A 27,274-nucleotide genomic window follows, 5' to 3' on the forward strand; every position below is an offset into this window, starting at 1 on the left:
ACAATGAAGAGAAAGGACGTGTCCACATGTCTCAAAATAGGTGCTGAGCAAAACAATTTTTTCAGGTGAGAAAAGGCTGCCACAGCCTCAGGGGACCAGTGGTTGGTATCTGCCCCCTTTCTAGTGAGACTGGTAAGGGGGGCAATTATCGTGGAGTACCCCTTTATGAACCTCCTATAATAGTTTGCAAACCCTAAAAATCTCTGTAGGGCTTTCAAACCCACTGGCTGTGGCCATTCCAAGACAGCTGTGACCTTGGCAGGATCCATTGACAGGCCCGAGGTGGAAATCACATACCCTAGGAACGTGACAGTGGTCACTTCAAAAATACACTACTCCACCTTGGCATAAAGCATATTTCGTCTCAATCTTTCCAATACAGATCTGACATGGTCCCTGTGCTCGGAGAGGTTGTTTGAGTAGATTAGTATATCGTCGAGATATACCAACACAAATCTACCCAACACCTCCCTGAATACCTCATTGATTAATTCCTGGAAGACGGCGGGCGCATTACGCAACCCGAAGGGCATCACTAAGTACTCGTAATGCCAGTCGGGTGTGTTAAAGGCCGTCTTCCATTCATCGCCCTTTCTAATGCGGATCAGGTTGTATGCACCCCTCAGATCTAATTTCGAGAAGATCTTAGCATCTGTGACCTGCGTGAATAAATCGTCTATCAAGGGCAACGGATAACGATTCTTCACCGTGATTTTATTCAGGCCACGGTAATTGATGCAAGGTCGAAGACCTCCGTCTTTTTTCTTAACAAAAAAGAAACCGGCCCCCGCAGGCGACCGGGAGGGGCGGATGAACCCTTTGGCTAGATTGTCACGGATGTACTCCTGCATAGCCACTTTCTCTGGTCGGGACAAATTATACAAGTGACCCCTAGGAGGCATAAAACCGGCGCGGAGATCGATGGGGCAATCGAAAGGGCGATGAGAAGGTAACTTATCAGCAGCCTTGGGACAGAACACATCAGAGAACTCAGAGTATTGCTCGGGAACACCCTCCACATGAATCTTGGTCTGACCTAATGTCACCTTCCCTAGACACTGTTGGGAACAGAAGTCTGACCAACTGGTTAATTGTCCTGCAGCCCAATTAATCAGTGGCGAATGGAGCTGCAGCCAAGGCATACCTAGGACAATTGTGGAGGTAGTCATGTGTAAAACAAAGAACCTTAAACCTTCTTTATGCAGTACCCCAATAATGACTTCCACCTCTGGTGTCTGAGACAGCGGACGGTCCCTTTGTAGCGGGGAGTCGTCCACGACAGTAACCTGGATAGGTGGTTTTACTGGGGTGAGTGGAATGCCCAACTTCTCTGCAAACTCTGAACTCATAAAATTAGCCGCAGAGCCTGAATCAACAAAGGCCTCCGTGGCTTCAGATTTGTCCCCCCACGTAATCGTACAAGGAAGGAGCAAACGTTTTTCTTCTAGGGGTGTGAGTTGGGCGCCTAGGGTATTGTTCTAGGGCGCCTTCTTATTGGGCTTAATGGGAAAGTCTCGTACCCTATGCCCCCCACCACCACAGTACAAACATAACTGTTCCGACATTCTCCGTCTTCTCTCCACTTGTGTCAGTTTAGACCGACCGATCTGCATCGGCTCAGGTGGAGGCAAGACCGGAGATGATGAGACAGAAGGAGATGGAGTTATTAGGGGTTCAGCGGGAGGCGCTGCGTAAGAAGTCAACCTGACACGATGACTGCCCCTAGTCTGTCTCTGATGACGTAGCCTACGGTCGATTCGAATGGCCGATGAGATGGCCTCATCGACTGTTTTGGGCTCGGGTTGACTTAACATTAGGTCGGAGACCTCATCTGACAACCCAGACAAGAAGTAATCCAACAGAGCATAGGTGTCAAATCTGGCCGTAACTGACCACCTACAAAATTCGGCCGCATAATCTTCGACTGGACCCTTGCCTTGCCGTAAGAGCTTAAGCTTCCGCTCAGAGGTCGCAGCAAGGTCTGGGTCGTCGTAGATTACTGCCATGGCTTTAAAGAATTCCTCTACCGAGGTAAGGGCTAAGTCACCGGCGGGCAAATTGTACGCCCAGGTCTGGGAGTCACCAGTTAACAAAGTTTTAATAAAGATGACCCGTTGGGTCTCAGTCCCCGAGGATCGGGGTCTCAACTTGAAATAAGATAACGCTCTACTCTTAAAATTCCGGAAGTCATATTTGTGGCCGGAAAATTTTTCAGGTACGGGCATACGGATATCACCACTGAGAGGAGATCGCACCTCATCAACTGACATCTGGAGGGTTTGTACAGACCCTGATAGGGCATCAATTAAAGCTTTGTGATGGCCCAGTGCTTGATGGATGTTATCCACCGAAGTGGCAAGCACACCCAGAGGGTCAGTGCGTGCGTCCATCGGTCTTTTGGTCTGGCGTTCTGTAACGATCGGTGAAGCACAGAGAGGATCTGATTACCGGTGATCTGCAGTATCACTGGGAATACAGATATATACCAGATTATAAGTGATCTGCAGTATCACCGATAATCCGATATACTAGCTAACCTCTGTTCACCTGAGTAGAGTGTAGTGTTAGGTGCAACAGTAACACTTAGAGGACTAGGCCTCAGTGCGGTAAGGAGTACTGCACGGATTCCTTCCGAAGACCTGAACTCTCCAAGGCGGGAGGAGTCAGGTCGAGATTAGGAAGGATCGTCTGAAAGTGACACTCAGGAGGAGGTGTCACTAACAGGACGGGGAACCGCCTCCAACAGTAAGGTCGGTTCTCGAGGTAGGACAAGCCAGGTCGTAAACACACGGACAGATAAAGTACAGATACAGAAGGCAGAGGCGGAGTCTAGGTACAGGCAGGGTTCGGCAACAGGGTATCAGAAATATCGAGGTACAAGATCAGGAGGCAGAAGCAGAGTCTAAGGACAAGCTGGGGTTCGGCAACAGAGTATCAAAATGGCAAGGTACAAGATCAGAATACAGGAGGATAGTCAGGCAGGCAAAAAGTCATAACAGATAATCACAATCAAACTAGTATTTTAGCTATCAACAGAATCTAGCTAAGTGTAGGATTACAGCTCCAGCTGGTCCCGGCACACTTAAGGATCTGACTACAGGTCTGAGTGCTCCCACGTATGTGTTTGCAACGCCAGACAACCAGCATCTGAGCATCCTGCAGTATATATACACATGGGGCTGCCCAGCACCTCCCATAGTGCTGGACCAATGAAAAGGGGAAGCCAGTGTCAGCTGACCAGTCTGGTCAGCTGACTACTTCTGGCTATCATATATTCCCTGCCTGAGTGCGCGCGCGCGTCACTCTAAATCTAGAGGGACTATGTGTCCCAGCCACACCAGCACCGCTCTGCGGTGCCTCCACCATGGGGCCATGCGCGCTAACCGCCGCGTCCAACGCGGCAATTTCTCCGCGCTCCGATATGCCCTGCACGGGGACAGCCACCTCAGACTGAGTGGAGGCGGCTGCCTCCCAGTGCTCTGCCCCGCCGTTCGCGGAAAGAGCCGCCTGCCGCTGACTTATGGCGGCGGCTCTTCCGCTTTTCTTGACACCATGGTATCTGAGATCAGTAATGCTGGGTACACACGATGCATTCTTTTAGTTCAATTTTCCGTCCGATCGGTTTTCGATTCGATTTTCCGCTTGATTTCCCACTTGATTATCTTATCTTTTCTTATCTATTTCCATTCACTTCTATGAGAAATCGATCAGATAAACGATCGAAAATAAGATCGGACATGTCGGAAATTATCTATCGAACCATCTATCTGCCTATCCCAGCATAACTAGTAACAATGTGGATTGTGTCACAGAGTAAATAAGTACATCGGAGGCCTTTAAAACTGGAGTCAAACACTTTCAGGACAGGGATAGACCTGTCCGTAGTGTAGTAAGGTGATGCAAAGGGAAGGAGTAGCATGACGGAAAGTTCTAATTCCAAGGGTTTTCAGGTAGACTTAAAGTATTTGAAATTATTTAGCTGTATCTTTGATTCTTCATAAGCAGAAAGTCACCTAAAGTCTGCAGATGTTGTTATTTCTCTTCCTGTGATTACCTTTGCTGCAGGAGCTTTATTTTCTGTATTTATCACTGGTGGGTTGTCTACATACTGGTGGTATAACAAAACAAAAATGTGTGTACCATCAACAGCCTTTCTGGACTCAAGCTGTGCACAGCAGCCTCTGTCCCAGGTTGTGATGTGATTACTTGTCTCTTTTTATTTCTGTACCCCAGAGTGCTTTGACCCTAGCTTGCACATTTGTAGTTAATGCCACTGAAGGAAAGCATACTCGAGCTGATATGTGAGATAAAAAAAGAGAGCATTCAAGTTTCAACTAGTTTTTTTTCCTGCAGTCCATGTAACTGTGTATGTTACAACTGTTACAATTTGTATGTTACAAATACCTGTCCCCGGAACCTCAAACTCATGCACAGTGCAAGCTGGAAAGCTCTATACTGGAAAAGCAACCAACAGGACATGTATGAGTTTAACTTTTTCCACTGTTCAAACACATATTTCTTACCATGTTATTAAAAGCAGGGCAGATATTTTCCAGATAACCAGCCCTGCAAACAGGTATATTCCGAAAATGCTATCAAATCATTTTATTTATTGTAGTGCATGACAACTTCAAGTGAAGTATTTTATGGAAGTACAGTGATTGTTTAGACAACAGGCAGGATATGGAAGGCGTCCAGATGACCTTTGACCAACATCTGCTAGGCGTTAGTGAAGGCCATTATTCTCTGCTCATTTTCCCAAAGGCCTACAAAAAACTGAACATTTTTGAGTGTTTATATCTGAACAGAGTATCTGATAATTACCGTAGAAAACCATTAAAATTTGTTATGTGCCTCAGCAGAGGCAGAACTACTAATTGAGGGTCCCATGTGTCCCATCAAGGGTCCCATGTGGCTGGATTAGTAGGCCTTGGCTTCAGCAGAGGCAGAGGCAGAACTACTAATGGAGGGTCCCATAGCAGAAATGTCATAGGATCCTTGGCTCTAGGCATTCTCCCCAACACTAAAAACAGAGATTTGTTAAACTTTATTGACTTTTTCCAGGTGCTTAATCACAATTATTTACCACCTTGTGATCCAGCACGTTAGGCCCCATTCCTTCCTAAACTTTCAGTTTGTGCAGGTTTGGCCAGCTACCAAACAATTAGCTAAAGGCATGTACACACGTCGTATTTTTACAAACAATGGGTCCATCAGACCCTCCCGCGGGGCAGTCGTTCTGCCGACAGTAGCACGTGAGTACAGGCTGTCGGCAGACTGATAAGACTAGGCAGTAGGCGCTAGGCGGATCGGTCAAAAACAGTATTATCAGTCTACCGACAGCTTGTACTCACGTGCTACTGTCGGCAAAACGTCCGCCCCCGCAAGAGGATCTGACGGACCTGTCATTTGTAAAAATACGGCGTGTGTATGCGCCTTAAAGTAAAACCGAGCACCTTTTTAGCACTCAGGACATTTCTATAGCACATGAAAAATGCATGCCAACAATCTGTTTCATTATTAAAATAAACTTTCATTTACCTTTGTATTTTACAATCAAAGTAGTATTTTTAGCCTGTTTCAGCAGACCTGACCGTCCGCAGAGCTCTCAGGACGCTAATTCTTTTATTGAGCTAATTACCCAGAAGGACTGTTTCTTCAAAGACCTAGTGTGTGTCAAACAGTCCTAATTACCCACCCCCTTTGTTGAGAGAAAAGCTATTGTTTACTTATGGGTAATTAGCTAAATAAAAGAATTAGTGTCCTGAGAGCTCTGCGGACAGTCAGGTCTGCTGAAACAGGCTAATACTGCTACTTTGATTGTAAAATATAAAGGTAAATGAAAGTTTATTTGAATAATGAAACGGATTGTTGGCATGCATTTTTCATGTGCTATAGAAATGTCCTGAGTGCTAAAAAGGTGCTCGGTTCACTTTAAGACATCAGGAAAGTTGTTTATTCAGCATTCAGGAAGCATACGAGAGATAACGGCGCTGGAGACTTGGGCGCAGGATTTAGCCGGTATATTGCTGATCCTGCTGCCGCACAAGTCCCGGCCGTATTAAATACTATTTCCCCCTCCGCCATGGATAGTGGGGAATGAAATAATTCGGCTTCCAGCAATTGCTGGAAGCCGAATTATTATGTTTTAAAGGTTCCGTAATTCCTATTATGACCTATGGTGGCGCTGGCTGCGCCCCATTCTCCTGCGCTGGTTTCAGCGATTTTGTTCATGAATGCTGTACTTGTGGGCACATGGCTCCAGAATATATGAGGTATGTGAGTGAAGCTTTTCCATTAAAATAAGCTGTATACACTCTCCTGCAAGTAGTCACATACAGCAGGGAGGTTGAGGCACAAACCTCTGATGCCACAATAACACAAATAGAAGAATGCTTGAAATGTTAGACTTAAGGTGCCCATACATCTAGAAACAGATCTCTCTCTGATCAAATCCGATCAGTGGGAGATCTGTTGGCTGCCCATACACCACAGGGTGATTCCTGATCAGCCTTGTGATGTCGCATCTTGTACCCATGCATTAAATCTCTCAACTGTCTAGCCGCAAGTCAAGCTGCTCCAATCTCATTTGTGTCCCACACGGCTGCATTGTAAGTGGCCAGTGCAGTACCCATGTGGGACCCAAATATGTGGAAGAAGGAGCATCTATACTTGCGGTGACAGATTTTAATGCACAGGCATCAAGGGTGCATATTAACATTTGGGCTGGACAAAGTCCTGGGATACCGCAGCATTCGTCCCAATATCACATGCCATTTCTGCCGCGCACCTGATCGACCATGTCCTGCTTGCTTGATTGATACATTCAATCGATTTCAGCCCTAAATTGGTCAAATTGTTGATCGGGCATGCTTGTTGCCGCCGCACTGGTTTTCATCAAATATGATATTCAAATTAACCGGATATTCAGTTGGCTGCAAAATCACTAGATGTATGGCCACTTTAAGACCCCTTAAACTTCATTGCTGGAGAATCTACTTGGTGGTGCCTGAATGCAAAGCAACAGAGAGACTCCATTCCAAGACTGTGTGGATTGGCTCAGTGGTAGAAGCAGAGGTGTAAGCTGTAGTTTGGCTGTGCTAGATACACATTACTCAGTTTTGAAGGCTTTGTGCCTGTATTCATCTGGTATCACTGATCTACTTATTCTCGGCTTTAACTTGTAGTGTTATGTGACTTACTCAATTAACCCTCTGCACACTAATACATACTGTAGCTTCCTCTGTAAGTAAAACAGGAATTCCTAGTGGCCACCATAAAATACATTACATTTTAGGGAACTCAGACACATCAAAAATGATTCCTTCTCTGACCAATCTCTTCACTTCAAACACCACACTAAATACCTACTATACAAATGGAAATATATGTGAAATAGAACTTCAATGTCAATTAGATATGGCACAGCTGGAGGAAATCAGTTTTTACCATTTTAACCTGGATTGAACAAGTCTTGAGGTGCCCATCAGTGATACAATCTTGATTGTACAAACTTATCAAATGTATGTAGTAGAAGGGTAAACTGAGTGAATATACCGTGACTGGATACGCTACTATCCCTTATAGTACATATAAGTTGGTAAAATTGCACAATGAAGATTATATTACTAATGGACAGTGGACACCTCTAGTTCATAGGTCCATCAAATTTTGCCTTACCCAACTGGCATTACATTTATTTAAAGTTTAATGTTATATGTCTATGTATTTTAGATTTTGTTGTGACTGTCAAACAAGGTGTTACTTTAATAATCCTGCAGTATTTGTGAATGAAACATTCCTGTTTTTAGTACAGAGATAGCACCCACTGGTATGTGTGTGTTGCTTTGAATAGGAACACAGACTTTAGTTGATTAACACTTCTCCCATTTGCATCCAAACTAATTGAACGCCATATACATGCAGAATTAAGCCATTATTTATCAACTAACTCCCTACTTGATCAGTTCCAGTCTGGCTTTCACTCCAACCACTCCACGGAAACGGCCCTTACCAAAGTGGCCAATGACCTTCTTACAGCTAAATCCAAAGGTCAATTTTCCATACTCATCCTTCTTGATCTGTCATCAGCATTCGATACGGTCGACCACACCTTACTCTTACAAATACTTTCAAATGTAGGAATAAAGGGCCTCGCTCTCACATGGTTATCTTCCTACCTCTCTAGAAGGTCCTTCACAGTCTCCTACTCAGATCAGATCTCTTCTCCTCATGCTTTGTCTGTCGGGGTTCCTCAAGGCTCTGTCCTTGCTCCTCTCCTCTTTTCCATCTACATGCACGGTCTTGGTGACTTAATCAACTCATTCGGGTTTCAATACCACCTGTATGCAGACAATACACAACTGTACCTCTCGGACCCAGACCTTAGCTCCCTCCTCAAACGTGTTCCTGACAGCTTGTCTGCTATATCCTCCTTCATGTCCTCTCGCTTCCTAAAACTTAATTTGAGTAAAACAGAACTAATAATTTTTCCACCGTCTCTGGTCACCTCTCTGCCTGAAGTAACTATAAATGTTAATAACACTCCCATAACTTCAGTTCCCAAAGCACGATGCTTGGGGGTAATATTCGACTCGTCTCTCTTTTTTATTCCTCATCTTAAAGGGAAGGTTCAGGAACTATGAAAAAAAAATAAAAATCCTTATCCACTTACCTGGGGCTTCCTCCAGCCCGTGGCAGGCAGGAGGTGCCCTCGGCGCCACTCCGCAAGCCCCCGGTGGTCTCCGGTGGCCGACCCGACCTGGCCAGGCTCAGTAATTCTGAGCCTGCGCAGTACAGCCCGGAGGACGTCCGATGACGTCAACGCGCCGGCGTGGAACGCACAATGGAGCGCAGAAGAGGCCCGACCTGGCAGCCAGCCTGGCCAGGTCGGGTCGGCCACCGGATACCACCAGGAGCCTGCGGAGCGGTGCCGAGGGCACCTCCTGCCTGCCACGGGCTCGAGGAAGCCCCTTGTAAGTGGATAAGGATTTTTATTTTTTGTTCATAGTCCCTGAACCTTCCCTTTAACTCCATAACCAGCTCCTGCCATCTCCAACTCAAAAATATATCTCGCATCCGTCCCTTTCTCACTCAAGACACAACCAAAATGTTAATACATGCTCTTATAATTTCTCATCTGGACTACTGCAACATACTACTTTGTGGACTACCTTCTAACAAACTGGCCCCGCTCCAGTCGGTACTGAACTCAGCTGCTCATCTCATTCATCTTTCTTCTCGATCTTCCTCTGCTGACCCTCTCTGTCAAGCTCTTCACTGGCTGCCAATTAACCAGAGGATCCATTTCAAACTGCTAACCCTAACCTACAAAGCTCTCCACAATCTCTCTCCCCGGTACATATCCTCACTAATTTCCAGATACAAACCCAATCGCAATCTCAGATCTGCACACGATCTTCTGTTGTCCTCCTCTAGAATCACCTCCTCACATTCACGCTTACAAGATTTTGCGCGCGCTTCACCCCTTCTCTGGAATGCCCTCCCACAACACATCCATCACTCGCCAACCTTTGTTACTTTTAAACGCTCTCTAAAAACTCATTTGTTCCGACAAGCATATGCGCTACCTTAAGCCACTTCCCTTTGCCCTAAGACCAAATTGCACTCCTACTAGGTATCCTAAAACACACTGCCTTTATATATTTTATCGTATACTACCCCCTCTTGTTCCCCCCCATTCCCTTTAGATTGTAAGCTCGCAAGGGCAGGGCTCTCTCCCCCTTTTGTGTCTTGGAAATCATTATACATTTTATTCATCATGTTACTTTTATCACTGTCATTACCACTTCTGTATTTTGTATGCTGTGTAATTTTTTGTATTTTGTCACTAATTATGTATCTTGTATATTAGTGTACACCATTTTCTGCATGTACCTCATGTTTGTTTCTTATTTTGTACAGCGCCACGGAATATGTTGGCACTTTATACATCAATAATAATAATAATAATAATAATTAACATACTTATGCTGTTAGTAACATCAAACCCATTAATTCTGTAGTAAAGCTTGGAAAATTTAAACTTGGCATGTTTTTACATACATCTTACGAAGTTCATGATGAGTTTCATTCTGTCAAGTCAGCTATGCAACTATTGCATGTTCAGTTGTAATGTACCTTTGTGTTTCAACATGCTATAATTGTACATTATTTTAAACCAAATTATACTATTTTTAGAGGAATTTGTAGTGGTCAGTGGATGGGGAAAACAGTTCCTAAAAAGACTACCAGAAGCCCTAATGGAGGTAATTACATTTTTTTAAATAATTATTTTATTTTTTTGAAAAAAGTCATGATGTATAGCTAACATATTGTATAACTCATGGGTTCTCATACCTGCCCTAAAACCTTAACAATGGTTTATGTCTTCTGGATCTTTAAGGCCCCGTTCACACTGCACGCGTTTCCAGCCGCGTTTTGGAAACGCGTGCAGGTGGCCGACACGCACGACATCAGACATTGCATAGAGTGCAATGTCTGATGTTCACACTGCATGCGTTCCGGACCTGTGTGGTCCGGGAACGCATGCTGTACGCATTTTTTGTAAAAACACGTGGCTGTCCCATCCACTTTTCAGTGATGGGATCAGCCATGCAACGCACACAAACGCGGATGGCGTGCGTTCGCATGCGTTGCGTTCCGCATGCGTGCCCGTCCGCGTTTGTGATGTGAATGGGGCCTAACCCCCTTGGCATTATAATTCTTTCCAGATTTTAGGGTTTAAGGCCCCATTCACATCACAAACGCGGATGGCCACGCATGCGGAACGCAACGCATGCGAACGCACGCCATCCGCGTTTGTGTGCGTTGCGTGGCTGATCCCATCACTGAAAAGTGAATGGGACAGCCACGCGTTTTTACAAAAAATGCGTACAGCATGCGTTCCCGGACCGCACAGGTCCGGAACGCATGCAGTGTGAACATCAGACATTGCACTCTATGCAATGTCTGATGTCGTGCGTGTCGGCCACCTGCACGCGTTTCCAAAACACGGCTGGAAACACGTGCAGTGTGAACGGGGCCTAAAAGCGGTGCAATTTTTTTGCAGCCTTTCAGACCCTAAAACCTGGAAAAAATCATGCTGCCAGAGAGACCTGCAGCAGTTCCAGCATTCACTCACCTCCCTGGCTCCAGTGCTGTAGTTTTCCTTCCATCCTCCAGGTGGCGCTGCAACCCTAAAGTGAGATTGCCGGCTGTCATCATGACGACAGCTGGTGATCTCACCAGGAGGAAGCAGAGCCTCGGAGGAGCGGAGGAAGAATGGCGGCCGACGTCGGGATCCCTGGGAGGTATTTTGAAACGCCCGCTGCGCGCATTGCTCTGCATACAGCCTCTGGCAGCTACCCCAAGCACAGGTCAGGATTACCGCTCTGAGCTGCGGTTTTTCACCCCAATCCTAGCTCGGAATTACCGCCAAGGAGGTTAAACAGGAGCACAGGAAACCCTGTAAACACATCACTCTCCTAATGTAAATTTAATTTCCTGGTGTCATCCCAGGGCAGCATTCTACTGGATATAATCTCTGCCCCCATATAACCAACAGAGCAATTAAAATATAAATACAGTGGAACTTTGACATAATTAGTTCCGGAATCATGCTTGTAATCCAAAGCACTCTTATATCAAAGGAAATTTCCCCCTAAGAATTAATGGAAACTCGGTTGATTCATTCCTCAATCCAAAAACTGTTATAGTATAATAGTATAGAATAAAATGTAAACAAGACCTTCACTATAGCTAACAGAATTATTGCCATCTGTTGGCTCTCCCCAACCTGTTTTTTTTTTGTGTGTGGCTTTAACAAGGAAGTATCCAGTGACAGTTACTTTTGAGGATTTAATGGAAATGTGCCTTTGCACAGTCTCTACACTCAGATCAAGTACAATTAAATACAATCCTGCAGCACCTAATGGAGAAGAACTTAGCTGTAACTGTAAAAGGGGAAAAGGGAAAACATTTAAGAAAATTGGGGCATGAAGACAAAAAGGAGAATAGCAAGCACTTTGAAGTGGGAGGGTCTATTTCTATGTGAACTGTCCAGTACAGGAGAAGCAGGGATGGAGATTATACCCAGTGGTGTGTTTTTATGGTTACACTAGGGAATCCAGCTTATTAGTTTGGTCAGCTGTTAACCCATCTATGTTATTAAGAGTAAATCTTAATAGTAAGGCCTAGTGCACACCAGAGCGGTTCTGCTGCGGTTTGCGATCCGCTTGCGGGTGCGGATCCGCTAGGGTAATGTATTTCAATGGGCTGGTGCACACCAGAGCGGGAGGCGTTTTGCAGAAACGCATACTCCCGGGCTGCTGCAGATTTTGGATTGCGGATGCGTTTCTGCCTCAATGTTAAATATAGGAAAACCGCAAACCGCTCTGAAAAACGGCACTTCAGAGCGGTTTGCCAGGCGTTTTTTGTTACCGTAGCTGTTCAGTAACAGCTTTACTGTAACAATACATGAAATCTACTACACCAAAAACGCTTCACAAAACCGCAAAATGCTAGCTGAAACGCTACAGAAAAAGCGTTTCAAAATCTGCTAGCATTTTGCGGATCTGCTAGCTGTTTTTGGTGTGCACCAGGCCAAAATGTGCATTGTTGGGGAGGCTTAAGAATAGGTTTCAGAACCACTTTTGTATGTCAGAACAATGTGTGAATTTTCCTGTAATAAATGCAATAGACGACCATGCAATAAACACCCCAAACCAACCAGTTTGGGTGGTGAATCACCATGAAGATTTGACTGTAGGAGGCAGATATACTTTTCTCTTATGGACTCTGCAATCTCTTTAAAAAAAAGTTAGTTAAGTATGAGATTTAGCCAGAAAAGGGGAAAATTTCTCAACAATACAATTGTAAATAAAGATTTGAAAAACTGTATGAAAGAAGAAATAAGATCACAGAAAAGGATAAGGCACAAACTGTTTACTTTTATAATGCATTTAATTCACTTTAGTGAGTTAAACATGCACTCTTTCCTTCTATGTTATGTATACCAACCCAGTAGATGTGAAAATTTCTTCTCTTTCTTTAAGATTGAAATCCCAGTGGTAGTCCATGATCTATGCAAGTCTGTTTACCAGAAGATGGGGAGGCTGGTAACTGATGACATGATTTGTGCAGGACTTAAAGAAGGTAGGGAATTGAAATAAATATATCTGACATATCCTTTGCTTATTGCTGCACAATAAAAATAAATACAATTAACCAAAAATTGGTTATATTATTCATAATGATCTAGTACAGTGCTAAATCCTTATTACCGTATTTTTAGGACTATAATTAAGACGCTCTGGGCTATAAGACCCACCTAGGTTTAGAGGACAAAACCAAGGAAAAAAAATAAAATACTAAACCTGGTGCGTCCATGGTGCAGGGGCGTCTTATAGACCTTTCCCCTACAATTATTATGTCCCCCTTGTGCCTTTTTTGTACCTCATGTTCCCCTCTGTCCCTTTGTGTCCTCTGCCCCTCTTATGTCCTCTGGTGTCTTCCTGTGTCCTCTTTCCTCTGCCCCCATGTCATCTGTCCCCCTGTGTCCTGTCCTCCCTTCTCTGTCCCCCTGTCCCACTTTCCTCCATCCCTGTGTTATGTTTTCCCTGTGTCCAGTGTCTATGTGTCCTCCTCTGCCCTGCATTTCCTCCAGTCTGCGTGTCTCCCGTGCCTTAAATACATACAACATGCAGCCGCAGCTTTCCTTAGCTGTCCCCGGTGTCTTCAATAGGTTCCCCAGTCAGCGCGGCCGCTTTGAACACTGCGCTGTCCCCTCCTGTCTTTAATGAATACATTCTCTTAGCCACGCTGCCGCTTCAATCACAGCGCTGTCCCCCGGTGTATAATACAATATATTTTCATGTCCCCGGTATCGCCCCTGTAACGAAGTCCCACCTAACTCTGTGATAATACGAAGTGATGTCTCGAGGGCGGGACCAGTTTCCGTCATTGGGGCCAATCACTGTAGAGTGCACAGTGATTGGCCCCAATGATGGAAACTGGTCCCGCCCTTGAGACATCACTTCGTATTAGCAGAGAAGCTGCGAGCAATGGGCAGCGTGATTGGCGGTTGGGACCAGCGTCCCCCGCCTGATTGGTCCATTTGTCCACAGAGTTAGGTGGGACTTCGTTACGGAAAAAGCTGCGGCGATACCGGGGACATGAAAATATATTGTATTATACACCGGGGGACAGCGCTGTGATTGAAGCGGCAGCGTGGCTAAGAGAATGTATTCATTGAAGACAGGAGGGGACAAAGCAGTGTTCAAAGCGGCCGCGCTGACTGGGGAACCTATTGAAGATACCGTCCGGGGACAGCTAAGGAAAGCTGCGGCTGCATGTTGTATGTATTTAATGCACGGGAGACACGCAGACTGGAGGAAATGCAGGGCAGAGGAGGACACATAGGGCTTGATTCACAAAAGAGTGCTAACTGTTAGCACGGCCGTTTTTCGCGTGAATTTTCGCATTGCGCGCGATCGCGAATTTTCCCACGAAACTATAACGTTTTCGTGCGCAAACGCGAATTTTCCTGCGAAATCGATATCGGTTTCTTGTGAAAATTCGCGTTTGCGCGCGAAACCGTTATCGTTTCGCGCAAAAAATTGCAATCGCGCGCAATGTGAAAATTCACGCGAAAACGGCCGTGCTAACAGTTAGCACTCTTTTGTGAATCAAGCCCATAGACACTGGACACAGGGGGAAGGAGGCGCAGGTACCATTAATGTAGTATTCAGACTATAAGACGCAGTGACTTTTTCCCCCCACTTTTGGGGGAGAAAAAGTGCGTCTTATAGTCCGAAAAATACGGTATCTGCTTTGCCATACTGCTTGTCATACCCTGTGAACATGGGGTATGAAATGTGCAGAAACATACCATTGTAGAGTATATGATTATTAGAGACAGTTGTCCTAAAATCGGGTTACTGCTCCCAAAACACCAGCCCTTTGCATTAGCAGCTGTGTCAGGTTCCATTGAAATTAACAGGTAAGCAGAGCATGTACATGTAGGGTTCCTTGACTTGTTCATTGTATATTTTCTACATCATATCCCTGGTGGGAAGTCTAACACATAATGTATCAAATAAACAGGGGTGTAACTAGAAATCACTGGGCCCCCTGCAAAAATTCGGATGCCCATCCCCCCCCCCAGGGCAGCGTTTCACCATAAAAGAATCGTAATGCAGCAATGTTTCACCAGAAATGAATCATAAAGTGGGCAGCATTCCACCATAAAATAATCGTAAAGTGGGCAGCATTTCACCAGAAATTAATCATAAATTGTGCAGCATTTCACCAGAAATTAATCGTAAATCGGGCAGCATTTCACCAGAAATCGTAAATTGGGCAGCATTTTACCAGAAATCATAAATTGGGCAGCATTCCACCATCAAATATTTGTACAGTGGGCAGCATTTCACCAGAAAATAATCGTAAAATGGGCAGCAGTCATCAGAAAATAATCGTAATGTGGGCAGCAGTCACCAGAAAATAATCGTAAAGTGGGCAGCAGTCACCAGAAAATGATCGTAAAGTGGGCAGCAGTCACCAGAAAGTTGTAATGTGGGCAGCATTCACCAGAAAATCGTAATGTGGGCAGCATTTACCAGAAATCGTAATGTGGGCAGCATTTACCAGAAATTGTAATGTGGGCAGCATTCACCAGAAAATCGTAATGTGGGCAGCATTCACCAGAAAATCGTAATGTGGGCAGCATTCACCAGAAATCGCAATGTGGGCAGCGTTCACCAGAAAATCGTAATGTGGGGAGCAGTCACCAGAAAATTGTAATATGGGCCGCAGTCACCAGAAAATTGCAATGTGGGCAGCAGGCACCAGAAAATCGTAATGTGGGCAGTAGTCACCAGAAAATCGTAATGTGGGCAGCAGACACCAGAAAATCGTAATGTGGGCAGCAATCACCAGAAAATCGCAATGTGGGCAGCAGGCACCAGAAAATCGTAATGTGGGCAGCATTCATCAGAAATCGTAATGTGGGCAGAATTTACCAGAAATCATAATGTGGGCAGCATTCACCAGAAAATCGTAATGTGGGCAGCTTTCACCAGAAAATCGTAATGTGGGCAGCATTCACCAGAAATCGCAATGTGGGCAGCGTTCACCAGAAAATCGTAATGTGGGCAGCAGTCACCAGAAAATTGTAATATGGGCCGCAGTCACCAGAAAATTGCAATGTGGGCAGCAGGCACCAGAAAATCGTAATGTGGGCAGCAGGCACCAGAAAATCGTAATGTGGGCAGCAGTCACCAGAAAATCGTAATGTGGGCAGCAGGCACCAGAAAATTGCAATGTGGCCAGCAGTCACCAGAAAATCGCAATGTGGGCAGCAGGCACCAGAAAATCGTAATGTGGGCTGCAGTCACCAGAAAATTGCAATGTGGGCAGCAGGCACCAGAAAATCGTAATGTGGGCAGTAGTCACCAGAAAATCGTAATGTGGGCAGCAGGCACCAGAAAATCGTAATGTGGGCAGCAATCACCAGAAAATCGCAATGTGGGCAGCAGGCACCAGAAAATCGTAATGTGGGCAGCATTCATCAGAAATCGTAATGTGGGCAGAATTTACCAGAAATCATAATGTGGGCAGCATTCACCAGAAAATCGTAATGTGGGCAGCATTCACCAGAAAATCGTAATGTGGGCAGCATTCACCAGAAATCGCAATGTGGGCAGCGTTCACCAGAAAATCGTAATGTGGGCAGCAGTCACCAGAAAATTGTAATATGGGCCGCAGTCACCAGAAAATTGCAATGTGGGCAGCAGGCACCAGAAAATCGTAATGTGGGCAGCAGGCACCAGAAAATCGTAATGTGGGCAGCAGTCACCAGAAAATCGTAATGTGGGCAGCAGGCACCAGAAAATCGCAATGTGGCCAGCAGTCACCAGAAAATCGCAATGTGGGCAGCAGGCACCAGAAAATCGTAATGTGGGCAGCAGTCACCAGAAAATCGCAATGTGGGCATCAGGCACCAGAAAAAAATGCACTTGTGAAAAAAAAAAAACAATTCACTCACCTGGCAGAAGTCTCCTCTCCCGGCCGGCCTCTTGCGTGCAGCTCTCCCGACGATCCTCCAGCAGCACATCTCCCGCACAGACAGGCAGAGAGCAGGGCTATGGCAAGATGGCGCCCGAAGCCCTGTACTGGAGACACAAATAGTCTCCACTGCAGGGCTTCGGAAGCCATCTTTCCGTAGCCCTGCTCTGCCTCCTGGGAGACTGCGGGCTGCGGGGAATGAACTGGCCCGATGTCTATTAGACGCTGCGGCCAGTTCCACACCTGGCTGGGGGGGGGTCCCACAATCGGGGGGGCATCAGCGCTCCCCCGCACACGGCTGGCGGGCCCCCCTGTGGCCGATGGGGTTGCATCCCCGGTAGTTACGCCAGTGCAAATAAATGTACAGCATACCTACAGTGCAATTCACTGAGATCCCTTTTTTGGTGGCACTGTGACTATGTATTGATATTTGCTTGTGACATGTATCAAAAATAAGAGTGAGGAAAAAATGTGAAAATAAAAAGTGTTGTATCTTATTTCAATCAATTTAAATTAATTAGATTGTCTGCCTACCACTTCCCAAGTCTTATTAAGCTCCTATAGGTTCCCATCGATGATACAATCTTGATTGTACAATCTTGCCAAATATAAGTAGTAGAAGAGTAAACTGGGTAAATATATTATGGGTAATTACTTTGGGTAGTCCCTCATATTGCATAGATGTGGTAAGACTGTACAACCAAAACTTCACTTTAAACCTGTGAAGTTTTGTTAAGGACGCGGCTCAAATCCTTTTCCAGGTTTCAGGAGGAAATCAAGGTCATTGTGAAGGTGGAAGGGGGGGGGGGGAGGGGGCTTATGTGTTATTTGGAGGCTCAATTTAATAATAAGATAGCTGTCCCAATGAGGTAAATATATAAATGAGGTCAATTATGACCCTTAACTTATGTCCCATGAGGCCGGTTTCACACTGTAAACTGCGCTCGCGGCACTGCCAAAAACAGGCCTTCAGGGAACACCGCGTTAGTATGTAGTGCTCTCTGTCTGGCCACCAGCCAAGCAGGAAGAGACGTGCGCTTGCCATCACTTCCTGCTTTGGGGTATGCGGAAGTGCATGGAAGCGTATTGTAAAAATATGCTTCCGCACATGCGTGCCACAACATCATGTGGGCAACTGTTTAAAAAAAAACACGTCACCATAGGCTAACATGAATTCCGGGCCGACGCAGATTACAGCAGGTCGCCGCAGAAGACACGCGGTAGTGTAGTTTTGCGCTAGCATTAGATCGAGCAAAGTGGAGAGTGTGAACTCCCCCACAGGGAGACATTAGGATGCAGTAGCAGTCAGGGCCAGCGGTACCATAGAGGCAAAGGGGGCAATTGCCCCAGGGCCCCAGAGCTTGTAGGGGCCCCCAGTGGCTACAAGAGGGGAAAAAAATTCAAAAAGACCTTATAGTTTTTGAGAAAATCGATTTTAAAGTTTCAAAGGAAAAAAAATACACATGTAAAAACCCACCGACTTTAACGGTTAATAGCAAATCCACCTTAAATGCTAGAAACCTAAATTTGCAGGATATGTTAAGGAGATCATTGAGAATAAGAGGAGAAAACAATTTTTCAAAAAGACCTTATAGTTTTTGAGATAATCGATTTTAAAGTTTTAAAGGAAAAAAGTATACTTTTAAATGCGGTAACTGTCACTTTTAGTAGCAAACCTAATGGTAGTGTAATTTTACATGCATCAAAAGAAAGAGCAATACATTTCCTGACGGGGTTTCCAGGGGGTCCATACGCAGCCACAGCGCTTTGGCCAGGGATCACTATACAGCCACAATATGGCTGTATGAAGATCCTTGGCATTTTTTCCTATTTTCCCAATTTTTTTATGTCTAGAGTGTGGTAATTTTTTTTTTAAAATTATGTGGGGTCCCCCCTCCTGAAACTTTTTAACCCCTTGTCCCCCATGCAGGCTGGGGTAGCCAGAATGTGGATCTCCGACTGATTGGGGCTTCACACCCTGACTATACCAGCTGCAAAAAAGGTCCCTTAATGCCGATTTTTGTTCCGGGGTATCTGTTGGGGCCCCCCCAGGTTTATTTTGCCCTGGGGCCCCATTGTTGCTTAAACCGGCCCTGGTAGCAGTGCAGCAATTTTGCCGCACCGCGCCAGTGTTAAAGGGCCCTAAAGGGTTTGAAAAAAAAATTTCTGTCTCCATATAGTAAATTAGCAATTGCTGTTTTTCCGGGATTGCAGATTTATTCCAGTCTTGTAAATCCAGCTATTCTTAGTATAATGGTCTGTTAGACAGGACTAGTGATGGACCAAATATCAAATTTTGGGTTTACGAATTTCAAATCCAAATCTCCGCAAAAAATTGCGAACCTAGAGAATCTGCGGATCTCCATAGTCTTCAATGGCAGGCAAATGGCCGCCTTTAGCAGTTAATAGCAAAGCCCCCTTACGTGCTAGAAACACCAAATTTCAGGGTATGTGGAGGGGGACAGTCAGTGTTGCCAACCTTTCACATTATTTTTTATTGACAAATACCTAAAAATTTACTGACAAAATATTGTTTTTACTGACAAAATCCCCTGCGCACCGAAATATGGGCGTGGTCACGCAACAGAATGTGGGTGTGGTCGTGGGTGGGGCCAAATATACATGATTTTAGTAGTGCTGTAAAAGGTCTGCCAGGGATGTTTGAGCTCTGCCATAGTGTCCCCCCCTCCTTCCCCCAAATTACATATAATCTTACAGCATTTCACCAAAAATCCACGTAATCTGGTAGAGGTTCTCCAAAAATACAGATAATATGGCAGTGGTTCCCGAAAAATAGATGTAATATGGCAGCAGCAATTCCCCCAACATACACATAATCTGGCAGAAGTTCCCCAAAATACAATTAATCTGACAGCAGTGGTTCCCCAAAAATAGGTAGCCCCAGGCCTATAGGTGTCCCCAGAATAGGTGGCCAGCGGTATAAATGTCCCCAGAACAGGTAGCCAGGGGTAGAGATGTCCCCAGAACAGGTAGCAAGGGGTAGAGATGTCCCCAGAACAGGTAGCCAGAGGTATATGTGCCCAGTATACGTAGCCAGGGGTATATGTGCCCAGTATATGTAGTCAAGGGTATATGTGCCCAGTATATGTAGCCAGAGGTATTTGTCCCCAGTATATGTAGCCAGAGGTATATGTCCCCAGTATATGTAGGCAGGGGTATATGTGCCCAGTATATGTAGCCAAAGGTATATGTCCTGAGTATATGATACCAGAGGTATATGTCCCCAGTATATGTAGGCAGGGGTATATGTGCCCAGTATATATAGCCAGAGGTATATGTCCCCAGTATATGTAGTCAGAGGTATATGTCCCCGGTATATGTAGGCAGGGGTATATGTGCCCAGTATATATAGTCAGGGGTATATGTCCCCAGTATATGTAGGCAGGGGCATATGTCCCCAGTATATGTAGGCAGGTGTGTATCTGCCCAGTATATGTAGTCAGGGGTATATGTCCCCAGTGTATGTAGGTAGGGGTATATGTCCCCAGAATAGGTAGCCAGGTGCGCCCCCAGCAGGAGGGGAGCAGCGCAGTGAAGGAGAGCTGTGGGCACAGTGGGAAAGGGGGGCCATCTCCCCCCTCCTTCCCTCACCTTGGGGCTCCCCCTCACTCGCTCTCCCCTCCAGAACTAAGTGTTGTGCGGTGGCTGGCAGCGGGCGGAACTTACCTCCGTCTCGTTGCAGGTGCCGGATTGTTTAATGGATTTGCCGCTAGTCTGGTCTGGTCTGGTCCAGAGCAGCGGCATCAGAACTTCCGGCGCTTGGAACGAGACGGAGGTAAGTTCCGCCCGCTGCCAGCCACCATACAAGACTTAGTTCTGGAGGGGAGAGCGACGGAGGGAGAGCCCTAAGGTGAGGGAAGGAGGGGGGAAATGTCCCCCCTTCCCCACTATGCCCGAGCTCTCCCTCTTCTCTGCACTGCTCCCCTCCTGCTCACAGAGCGACAGACGCTGCTGAATTCCTTATGGCATTCACGGGCATCTAAATTTCTAACAAAACGTAAATTTACGGGCGGTTGGCAACACTGGGGACAGTGGGTACAAGAGGAAAAAAAATTCAAAAAGAGCTTATAGTTTTTGAGAAAATCGATTTTAACGTTTCATAGGAAAAAAGAATACATTTAAATGCGGTAAATGACAGATAATGTAGCAAACCTAGAGGTAGTGTAAATTTACATTTGTCAAAAGAAAGAGCAATGAATTTCATGATGGGGTTTCCAGGGGGATCTTATGCAGTGCGTACGGACCCCCGGGAAACCCCTCCAAAGTTGCAACGCTTTGACCAGGGAACGCTATACAGCCGCAATATGGCTGTATAAAGATCCCTGGCAACTGTACCTATTTTTTGAAACTTTTTATTTAATGTTGAGTGTGGTAAATTTAAAAAAAAATGATGTGGGGCCCCCCTCCTGAGCCTCTTTAACCCCTTGTCCCCATGCAGCCTGGGATAGCCAGAATGCGATGCCCCGGCCGAGTTGGGCTTCACACCCTGAGCTATACCAGCTCATATGGTCCATGGTATGGGGGACTCCAGGGGAGATGGGTGGCCAAGCCTCCCCCTCTTCCCCAGAGCCCTTGTCCAATCCATGGACAAGGGGCTCTTCCCCACCTCCAGTGCCCCAGTAGGAGGTGGGGGGTGCCGATGCCCTGTTCATGGTGGCATCTGGTAGTCCCCTTTAAGAAGGGAGAAATGAGTATAGGGGTGCAAACTACCCCTTACCCATTTCCACAAAGGGTTAAAGGGTTAAATGAAATAAAAACACAACAACGGGAAAAGTCCTTTATTTTCTTAATTAACCAGAAATACTTACCTTTACCTTTAAGTAAATGTTCCCACGCCAATATCTTCGGAAAACGTCCCACGCCATTATCCTCTATCTTGCGACTTTCTTGTTACTTTGATTGAAGGTCTCCGCACACCCAATGCCACACACTGCCCCCTGCAAACCCCGTCATGCAACTCATTGCTCTTTCTTTTGATATATGTAAGTTTAAACTACTGTTAGGTTTGCTACGTTATCTGTCATTTACCGCATTTAAATATACTCGTTTTATCCCATGAAACTTTAATATCGATTTTTCTCAAAAACTATAAGGTCTTTTTGAAAAAATGTCCTCTTGTACCAAGTGTCCCCCTCCACATACCCTGAAAATGTGGTGTTTCTAGCATGTTAGGAGGCTTTGCTATTAACCATTAAAACTGGCGGCTGCTGGCTTTCCATTGAAGTCTATGGGAAAACTACGAACGCAAATTTTTTTAGAAAAAAAAATGGGGTTAGACGGGAATTTAGAACACCCCTTGTTCGCTGTGAACTATTCGCCGGCTAAACAGTTCAGCCCACCACTAGACAGGATATGAGAAGAAATCTCCACAATTAGGACTGAGACAAAGCTTTTTTACTTTCCCCACTCTTTCCAAAGGTGTTAATATAGAAAAATAAATGAAAAAAAGAAAAATTCTTCTGCCATTCTGCCAACACTGATTTTGAAAGAGTGCAAAAAACATTCCATGGAGAACAGATGCCAATGATAAACGTCCTGATAAAACAGCATGAAATGTTTGTGCTCCATGAACTTTGAGCTTCAGGTGTCAAGTCCCTGCAATATCATTGTGTTACTCATGCCGGTCTTACCATAAAACTTTACATTAGATTAAATTAGATTACATTAGAATTCCACTGAGAGGCAGTGACATGAATTATCCAAGCTTATTCTAGGCTTAAGCTTAGAAATGTTATCTTCTTAATTTGGGATTTACTTCTGGGCTTTTCTCCTTTGTATTATTATGAATAATTTGTCCTTTGTGTTATTATGTAAAGGTCAGTATGTTTTGTCCAGTATTGTTACTGAACATTGTAAACTAACCATTTCCATTTTATTTTAGGGGGGAAGGACGCATGCTCTGGTGATTCCGGAGGCCCAATGGTCACTTACAGTCATCACAAACAAAGCTGGAGTCTAGTGGGAACAGTGTCCTGGGGCGTGGGCTGTGGGGAGACTGATAAGTATGGGGTGTATTCAAATGTGTACAACAAAGAAAACTGGATAAAAGCAAAAAGTGGAGTTAAATATTAAGATGACATGCAGTCATAAAAAGTACATGCTCTTTCAGTTCTAAGGTCTTACATATCAGCACAATAAAAATCAGCTGGTCCTTACAAGGTTCTAAAATTGTTTACATCTAACCTCAGGTGAAAAACATTACACTCAGGGGTTTCAAATTCATGCACAGTCTGCATACACACTAATAGATACTGTTGCCTGGCAGGGATCATGGTTACGTTAGTAGTCTGCAGTCTGGCGGCGCACCTGTTGCTATGGGAGGAGAAGGAACTGTGATCGGTGTACAATGGAACACCTTAGCACAGATGGGATGAGGGGGGAGAATAATATATTATTAGGCAGTCAGAGAGAAAAATACTATCACTACACATACAAAGTAGAATATTTAAATACAAAAAAATGTAGGATTTAAAAAATACTCACCTGTTTGATTGTCCCAGGCCATGGGTTTTCTTTTTTTCAGAGGAGAGGCTTTTTCCCAGCAACCCTTGTAAACAAGCTGTACAAACCATGGTTCACAGGCTCAGCGTTTTTTCAAAATGTACTGTCATGACTTTTAACATTTAACATGCTAACTATGGCCTGTAGAGTCTAAGATGTAGCTCTTGAGTCTTTTGTAATTTCTCTGAGTATTACACAATCTGACCTTTGGGTGAATTTGAATTTTGTTTTGATTAGTAACACCTGGCTGCTACTTATTATCTTCATTCCTTTGGAAGTGGTAAGGGTGTACTGAATTTTCTTCATTAGTTTTTGTTAAATAATATGACACAGTGTAATTTGTTATATACTGTTGTTCATCTGAGGTTGTATTTACATAACTTTATGACCTGCTAAGGACCACATAATTTTTATTATTATGTCTTAAACCTTATGGAAAATCTTATAACTTGAAATAAGATGTACTAATTTTTTTTCTGACTGTTTCATGATGATGAAGCCATCAAAACAGGAAATGATTTAATGCCCTTACAAATTGTACACTATCATGAAAATATAAATGCTAGCTATTTATTTTGCCATTTTTATGGTCTTACATCAGAAAGTGTGACGGTGTAAAAGCAGGCTGCTCTACCGAGCTAGTGTTGCTGCTATGTGGAGTGGTGTGCCACAAGATGGAATTTAAGACTTAATTTTACTTTTGTTTAAACATAATCCTACTATATAATTGAGAAACAAACTATTTTCAGATTTAATGCTATTAAAATGTAGGTCAGTCTGTAGCCAGCTATTTTTCTAAACATACTATATTATTTAGATTACGAGTAAAAAGGCCCACCCGTCAAAAAATCGGCACTAGGCCTTGGCCTCGACCCCCCCCCCCCCCCCCCCCCGGCAACACGAGCAGGTTCCAACTTGCGCAAGTGCACAGCCAAGACCCATGCATGCTCACACGCCTGCCCACGCCTTCACTGTCCAAAGTCCACCCGTGTGCTGCGCATGCGTGCCAGGCACAATGCAGAGACACATGGACAGAGGACGACGCAGCGACAGGAACTTTATTATACAGGATGCTTCCTTGCAACCATAGCAAAACTGCCCAGCTCCAAACTCCTAACTCCTATTTTCATATCCCAGGCTAAAAAACCTTTAGATTTCTGCAGGAAGTGTTCCATTTCATGGGAGATTTCACATCAAGAGGCATAATAAAATCCTAAAGTGTCTATTAACAGCCATGGCTTTACACCCCAATTTACCTTATGTTTTCAGTACACTTATTTTGCAAAATGTTACAAAGACAGAAAACAGGTGAGGATTTTTTATGAAGTTTACTGTGATTTTTAGGTATTACTTTTAAGAAGTATTAAGTTGGATGTCCATAGTATGCACCTCCAAGAGATTACACATTCAAAATGATCATCTTACAAAGTGGTCAATCATGGTCAAAAATGGAAGATAGGCTATGCATTTAGCTGAATAAGCAAGCTCTGTCTTTCAACAGCACCTTCTAGTGGTGAGTAGGATCAGCTACTGAATAAATACCAGTAAGCTGCAAGCAATGGGAAGTGCAACTTGCACTTTCTTTCGCAGACACGGTTTCCTATTGACTTTTTCACAGGTGTATGTAGGTGTTTTCTCACAGAAACACATTATTTCTCAGGGATTAGTAAAACTGTCAACTGTAATAAAGGGTTACATAAACTGTAAATAAGCACCTTAATGTAATAAATAAATGTAATACATAAATAAATAATACATTGTCAGAATGGAAAAATGTTAGCTGGCAATTCAGTATGCTATTGTGAACGTATGATCAATAGTTAAGACTATATAAGAAAGTATATAGATCAATGGTCAAGTCCACCCACAAATATCTGTATCCCAAATAGAACAAGCCTTCTCAAATATATCTCGTTATTCCAGATGTGCTACACACTGAGAGACTTTCCATAAAATTTTGCTTAAAGAGGAACTCCAGTGAAAATAATGTAATAAAAAAGTGCTTCATTTTTACAATAATTATGTATAAATGATTTATTCAGTGTTTGCCCATTGTAAAATATTTTAAATCCCTGATTTATATTCTGACATTTATCACATGGTGATATTTTTACTGCTGGCAAGTGATGTAGCTGCTGCTTGCTGTTTTGGCAGTTGGAAACAGATGTAAACAGCTATTTCCCACAATGCAACAGGGTTCACAGACAGGAAACTGCCAAGAGTACGTACTTAGAATGTCTTTGTGGGAGGGGTTTCACCACAATATCAGCCATACAGCGCCCCCTGATGGTCTGTTTGTGAAAAGGAATAGATTTCTCATGCAAAAGGGGGTATCAGCTACTGATTGGGATAAAGTTCAATTCTTGGTCGGAGTTTCTCTTTAACAGGCTTCTAAGATCCCTTCACAATCTATTTTTGAAGCCCAGCTAGACCATTATGTAATGTATAAGTACTGATATATTGATTTAATGCTTTGTTCTTTCACTTGTCAAAATGTTTCACTGAATAAGGCAACCACTACAATGTGTATAGTCCTTCTAAAGGGCATGTTGTTTTTCCTCAAAAGTGGAGTTACTCTGCCTCAAAACCTTTTGGTGTGTCCTATTTGAACAAGCCCTCTACCACAAACACTGACAACTTACTGGCTTACTGACAACAAAAGTAGTAAGAAATCCTAGTTCAACTCTATATGACTACGAATAAATATTAAAACCCATTGTCTGAAGTCATTCACACTTTCAGAATGGAATGGGAAGACTGTTGTACAGACAAGCTGCACGTGAAGCACTCTAGGCTTTGGCAGATAATTTTGTCCTCTCAAAGGTTATGTGAGTGGAATTGTTCAGACAATAAGCTATGGTTCTCTCAAGATAAGCGATGCATCAGGTATGCCCGCAATTCACAGAACGTAAACACATTTGTGATGTTTTAATGTTTGTTTATGTGAACAGTAGGAAAGTGCAAGAGTTTTCGGAAACTTGATTTTTGCTAACACTGAGTGTCATCTACTGTCCATCTTCAATTAAATATAGATACCTATATTGTTACTGGAATTTTTAATTTAAAATACATTAACTGTATGTTGTTTGCTGTTTTATATGTTTTGTATTCATGTTGTTTTAATCAAGATTGTGCTTACAGTCATAATTGATGGTGACTTTGATTTTATGATGAAAAAACGTCATCCTTTAATAAGGGTTTATATGTTTACAATAAATGTATTAGTACAAAAAAGGTGTCTTCATTAGTGTAAAATACTGTATATAGTACATGAAATCTAATACCTACAAGAAAGTTGTCACTGTGATATAGTTGAAATTATCATTCATCCAATGGCCCTGCCCATCCGCATAATATATAAAATAATATAAAATATCTTTGTATTTTGAATTTACATAATAACTGAAACATTTTTACAAGAATAGACAATCATATACTGTAGATTGAGTGCTTGTTAGAATTAGTCTATAAAGTGGACCAAATGCCCAAAAAGCTTGAGAACTAGGCTGCAGAAGAACATGGTAATCAAGAGATGGGAAACAGGGACTAGAAGGGTAATTACAAATGTGAAAATGAATGCACAGAGAAGTGCCATGGGTCTAGTTCAGACATGCAGCTAAACTGCACAGCTCAGCTATCTACCAACCTTTGATCTTCTCCACATTTGGTTGCTATGCATGCAGCC

The 27,274-nt window shown here is 44.0% G+C and overlaps 1 protein-coding gene across 1 annotated transcript in view; it reads left to right on the forward strand.

Annotated features, from left to right (window-relative positions):
• Window positions 1–26,116, forward strand: part of MASP1 (MBL associated serine protease 1) — a 152,659-nt gene extending 126,543 nt beyond the window's left edge. The window contains exons 14-16 of the mRNA XM_068281227.1: window positions 10,201–10,268; window positions 13,056–13,155; window positions 22,970–26,116. Coding sequence (XP_068137328.1) covers window positions 10,201–10,268; window positions 13,056–13,155; window positions 22,970–23,160 — 359 coding nt within the window. The 3' untranslated portion in view covers window positions 23,161–26,116. The remainder of the gene's footprint in view (window positions 1–10,200; window positions 10,269–13,055; window positions 13,156–22,969) is intronic.
• Window positions 26,117–27,274: the final 1,158 nt, after the last annotated feature.

The sequence above is a fragment of the Hyperolius riggenbachi genome, chromosome 4, assembly GCF_040937935.1.
Source record: "Hyperolius riggenbachi isolate aHypRig1 chromosome 4, aHypRig1.pri, whole genome shotgun sequence".
Lineage (NCBI taxonomy): Eukaryota > Metazoa > Chordata > Amphibia > Anura > Hyperoliidae > Hyperolius > Hyperolius riggenbachi.